The sequence below is a fragment of the Trichogramma pretiosum genome, unplaced genomic scaffold (assembly GCF_000599845.2).
Source record: "Trichogramma pretiosum strain Unisexual culture from Peru unplaced genomic scaffold, Tpre_2.0 scaffold111, whole genome shotgun sequence".
NCBI lineage: Eukaryota > Metazoa > Arthropoda > Insecta > Hymenoptera > Trichogrammatidae > Trichogramma > Trichogramma pretiosum.
Genome location: NW_019640789.1, coordinates 181,766 through 187,497, shown reverse-complemented (window position 1 = coordinate 187,497; position 5,732 = coordinate 181,766). Strand labels below are relative to the sequence as shown.

Below are 5,732 nucleotides of genomic sequence, written 5' to 3'. Positions count from 1 at the left end.
GGTGCGAGTTGACTTTCTGCCGACGAAAAATTAATCTCCTCTCGACATCTTCCTCTCTCTCCGCAGTAGCGGCAGCAGCAGTCGATTGCCTTGTGAATGGAAAATTCAACAGGCTAACCGAGTATATATATCAATTTATCATTGCCTGCGTGACGTTCAGAGGCGACTTCCGAATTCCATGAAATAAAATATGATTAAATGTAAACAATACGTAAAAATACACACTGTGATATTCGTCGCACGTTTTTTTGCAAAAGTCGTTGCAATTTTTTTCCCGTTTTAATTTTCGAAGCGAATCCAATCAGCAAAATTTACTTTTTGTCTCAATCGAATTCGTTCGAAAAATCCGTCGTTACATAGCTTCGGACGCACCGAAGGCCTTTCGTCGCTTTCGATCGCGTTCGATAATCAATCAATGGCTGCCGTTTGCAGTGCAGTAGCGGAGCAGCAAAAGTATAGATATTGGGTAAAAACGCAGCAGGTGGCGCCACCTGCGGCAAAGCGACGATCAGCGGCACAACTACCCCCTTCGACTCTTCGAGTTCGTTTAACTTGCTTTATCATTATTATTATTATGCGACTTGCCATTGTACCGTATTTTGTTTATTATCGTCAACGTCGTCGCCGCCGGACGTGTTCGTCGTCGCAAGGAGGAGAGACGCAATTCGCCGTATCGATGTCTCGAGGGTATAACCGTGATTCGTCGTCGTCGTCGTCGTCCGTGTCCTCGCGAATTCAAAATCATCGAAGGTGAGCCTCGGACGATTGTAGCTTTCAAGATTCGCGGCGACCGTTGAGATTCAAATTTCAAACCGTCCCCCCCGTCGCATCGTGTATACATGCGTATACGCATATATATACTACCGCACGCGCCAGCACTGATCATCCTCTTCGAGAGTCATGAATTACATCGAGATCGCCGAAGCGACGACAACAGCTTGGCCGACGTACAATAGGATTTTCGACATCGGGGTAAGTAAGTCCACTCGACACTGGCCTTGGCTTTGGCATAACCTCCATTTTTCATACTTCTTTTTCTCTTTCTCTCTCCGCCGCTGCTGCTGCTGACTGTGTTACTTCCTGCTGCTGCTCTCTTTTCTGCACGACGTACACGCGCTTTTGAAACCCACACACGCACACACACACATACCCACACGTTTACAACAGATCAAAAGAACGCCGCCGATCGTGCACAGAGAGCCTCGAGTGCCTCAAGCCCCGAGGAAGGCCGCGGCGCTCGCATCCAGATACTTGCAGACGCTCAATCGTCGAGAGGGATTACAGCCGAAAAAACTCGATTTCGGCCGTGACACGATGGCGTCGCCGCCGCTGCCGCTGCCTCCACAGCCAGTAGTAGTAGCAGTCAACAGAAGCAGCCTGCACGAGAGCGAGGACAACAGGAGGGATCGGTCGCTCGAGCGCGACAAGGAGAACAGGCTGAGCAACAGCAACGCCAGCAGCAGCGGACTGCAACAACAACAACATCAGCCGCAGCAGCAACGACAACGACAACAACACGCCGGTAAAAGACACAATCATAACAAAAACATATGTAGGAGCAGATCGCGCAATGCTGCCGCCGCCGCCACTGCCAGTTTTCGTAATATTAGATTGTAACCGTGCATCGATTGCTCCGGTGTTTTTCTGCTTTCGATGCATCTATATCTGTCAGTCTGTCTCTGTCTTTCTTTCTCTTTTACCTCTGTATCTTATCAATTAATTCGACAGATTCGATATCGATGTTGCCGCGCGTTTGGCGCTTTATTTATGAATTGTGCCGTACGTATTTTGCCGCACGGATGATGTGTAAGCTGCTTTCATGCATGCCGTATAATTCCAAAATACGATATTACATACATTTATTCCAGAAATGTATAGAGCTTGCATACTGATGTTTATGCAAGGTTCGACAATTGTGTTTCTATGCAACTGCTGTTTTTGTTACGTTTACATTTTCAAATCATTATATTAATTGTTGGGTTTAATTAATTGTCAAAAGTGTCCTTGGTGGTTTGCTTGCAAGTAACGAGTTTTATAAAGGAAAAAAAAACAACAACGGCAATGATTACAGCCGTTTTTTTCTCCAAATTTGAAGAGCAAACGCAACAAAATGAATTTACGAAAGAAGAAGGTTAAACGATGCACGAAATATTGTTGGAAAATAAATAAAAGTTTTGCACGCAGCGTGTGTACTATGAATTATTTGTTATAATAAAAAAGTTATAAAAAATCAAAACTTGCTCTTCGTGCCTGCGAAGGCCTTTCTCTTATACAGTGTGTCTGTATGTGTGTTTGTTGAAAGTTGCTAACAATCTTTAATTAACTAAATAAATTTTCGTAATTTTAAATGTTTCATTAATTTTAACTTACGACGCTTCGCGTTGCGCGGAAAACTGCTTCGAAAAAAAATTCTATTATAAACTTCAAAGTCCTCGCCCCGCCGAACTTTCAATTGCGCTTGAATGAGCTTTCCAAACATCGCACTTTTCTTTTTTTAATACAAGTTTTTTAAGTACATATATTATATAGAGAGTAAAAAAGGAGAGCTCATGGGACGGGGTGGTGGAGGGGGAGTGTATCAACTGACGCTTATACGTTGCGTAACTCGAGAGAAGCTTCTTTTACGAAGAACAAGTCATTTGTGTTATTTTTTTGTTAATTTTTTTTAATTTCTTTTTTTTTCATGTATTTGAATCTGTTTTGATTTCAGTTGTGGATCTTCAATTGAACACCAAGTCCGAGGAGAAAACTCGTAGCTGGTGGCGCTGCACTTGGAAGGAATTTTTATGTTATATGGCTGTTTACTCGATCTTGAGGTTAATTTATGACGCGTTTTGCTTTATCTTTGGGAAATGAGGCCCAGGTTCGATAAATGACATCAATTATTATTTTTTCGATTCGATCACTTCGCTACAAATTGTGTATTTTTTTGTTTATCGTTAAATTCTGGAAAAGTATCTTTCATCGTCAATAATTTGTACATGTCATATCGACATTTCGCTAGGAACCTGGCCTGTTTTTACGGGCAGAACTGCGCGCGAGCAATAAACGCATTTATCGCGCTCGCGGATTCTCCGATACAATACTTCTTGCGGGCGAGCGTATACGCAGTCGTGGCAATGACTTTAGAGCAAAAAAACCACAACAAAATAATAGTGTGCACAGCATCTCGGGATCTCCGATTCGATACGACGTGCGTCGTCGCCACCACCGCCGCACGCGTTAAAAGTTCATCGGCCCCTCGAGGCAATATACATCGAACAACGATCGCAAGATTAATTGCCTCTCGTTTTTTTTTTTTTTTTTTTTGTAAATCTGTATAAAAATGTATAAAACTTCGTCGTTGTTACAACAGAGAGGCGTGAGGATTTTTCTTCCGTTATTTTGTTATTTTGATTTTTTTCGTCGCTTCGTTGTACGGGGGGGCTTAAATCACCTAGCGAAATATTAACGCGCGAGTCCGGCTAATTAGTTAATCTAGTATGCCGCTGGGCCGGAGCTATATATGTATATACGTGTGTGTATATATGCGTTCAATGCATCGGACTCGGGGATTTAAAGCCCGTGGCGTTGCATTACCCCCCATTATACTACGGGCCATGGGTGTGTGTATAGCCCCGGCCGAGCGCAGGCGTTTAATCAACGTAAATAATGTTTCGTTATAATATACACACACACGCGTGTACACGGGGACACTGCGGCCTCTTTTCTCGCAATTCAAACGCCATTATACATTACGCGTGCGTGTACGATACGAAAATCGCTCGAAGGAAACGCACGATTATTATTTTCTCTGGCGCAGCCGCAGCCGACGACTTTTTTTGTTTGTTCGTTCGTTAAACTTTGATTAATACGTTGGACTATTGTTTTAATCTGCGGCCAAGCACAGATCGTTCATTATTTATCGCGATAAGAACTTTGAATTGTACTGGAAAGATTTACGACTCGTTACGCGCTCGCCCTGTAAATAATACCATGTGTGTTATACTGCTATAATACGCGCACGTTTCTCCATGTAAGTGTACACCGAACCGCGACACGAGACACGTGAGACATTCATGAGAGAGAAAAAATATATACATTTATTTTCATATAATATTTTGTAAGTCTTTTCTTTTTGCCTGTAAACGTACGTGTAATTTATCAAAAAGTATCACACATCCCTCCGTACGCGCGATAAACGCGTATATCCCCCGCATCCCTCCTCCTGTTTAGCATACAATTTCGCTCGAGAATAAGGTATATCAAAGCCCATGATCTCTGCGTTATATATATAACGTACAGAGAGCGACTTAAAAATAATCCACACACATAGGTGACGGCTATATATGTGTGTATGCACGGAAAATTGCACGGCACGATATCATAGAAGAGTTACACATAGCTAGACCATGGAGGGGGGGGGGGGGGGNGGGGGGGGGGGGGGGGGGGGGGTAAAGTAATGCTCGGAATATAACGCAGACTCTGATTTATAATAGCTACTAGGGAATGGTAATACTTTCAGTTGGGCGTTAATTCGCTCTCGGCTACTATATACCATCGCTGCTGGCTGCCGCTGCCGCTGCGGCGGTTACCGTCCATGGAGTGTGAATTACCTAAAGCTCCCCTGCCGGCGACAACGTCCATAAATAGTCAGGCGAGATGATGATATAACGAAAAGGAAAATAGCAGTGGCCCATTGTCTCTCTATATGTGCTATGTGCACTATAATACCGTCCGCCCCCGTTGCTGCTCTTTCTCCGCCGCCGCGTCTCGACTATGCTCGCGCGCTGCACACATTATTGCATCAAGTAACACTCGAGTTGCTGCTGCTGCTGCTGCTTGCGTGCGTGCTTCGACTGCGGTCGAATATTCACATGCTATATCGTATGTATAGGATATATACGTATAGGACTGAGGGAAAAGCCAATAACACTCGAAATGGCCTCTGCCGCTCTCGCATGTGTGCATGTGTGCCAGCAGGCTGCTAAGCGTGCCATGCGGGGGACTCTACTGCTGCTGCTACTCCGTGGTGGTGGTCGATTGATCGAGCGACGAGTGAGAGAGAGAGAAACAGAAAATACACTTGTTCCTCGCGAGCTTTCCTGCGTGTACTACTGCGCGCGCGAGACTTTCGCCATGAAAGTTTGATCGAGGCACGATTAGCGAGCAAATTTTCAACGAGAGAGAGAGAGAGAGAGCCACTATACTACTGCACACCGTCGAATCGGCGCGATCGAAGCCTCCCACGAACGCGGATCCGCACGAGCGCGCATTTTTTTTTTTCACTGCGGCTCGACTTATATATCTTGCGCTTCGACATTTTTCCGCAGCCTTCTCGATGTGTGTTATGTGTGTGCGCGCGAGAGTGTGTGTGTAGCTTGCGGCTCTCAGCGTGTCGCAGCACACTGGATTTTTAATTTATAATTCTTTTCTCCGCACACTGCCGCTGGCTGGGCTCGTGACTTTTTTTCTCAAACGCGCGTGAAATAAAAGCTTTTAACCACAAATTACTTCTTTCTTTTTTTTTTTATATATTATACGAAAAACACCAAGTGAGAGTAAATGGTTAAATAAATTTAGCCGCATTAATATTGTTAGCTGCGCAGCTCTCTCCGCTGCAAAAAGGAGCTTGGTTTATATATAAAACTTATTTTCTCCGCGCATAGTGTCTGAATTATGGATTATATTAGGAAGTACTACACATACTACCTACTGCACCTGTAAAAAAGAAAGATAGGAAAATATTTATA

The 5,732-nt window shown here is 44.1% G+C and overlaps 1 protein-coding gene across 1 annotated transcript; it reads left to right on the top strand.

The window, feature by feature from the left end:
- Positions 1–572: 572 nt before the first annotated feature.
- LOC106658316 lies at positions 573–4,059 on the top strand. Its single transcript, XM_023459881.1, has 3 exons — positions 573–972; positions 1,168–1,522; positions 2,711–4,059. Exons 1-3 carry the CDS (start codon positions 901–903, stop codon positions 2,854–2,856), a joined length of 573 nt encoding a protein of 190 aa, XP_023315649.1. The 5' UTR covers positions 573–900; the 3' UTR covers positions 2,857–4,059.
- Positions 4,060–5,732: the final 1,673 nt, after the last annotated feature.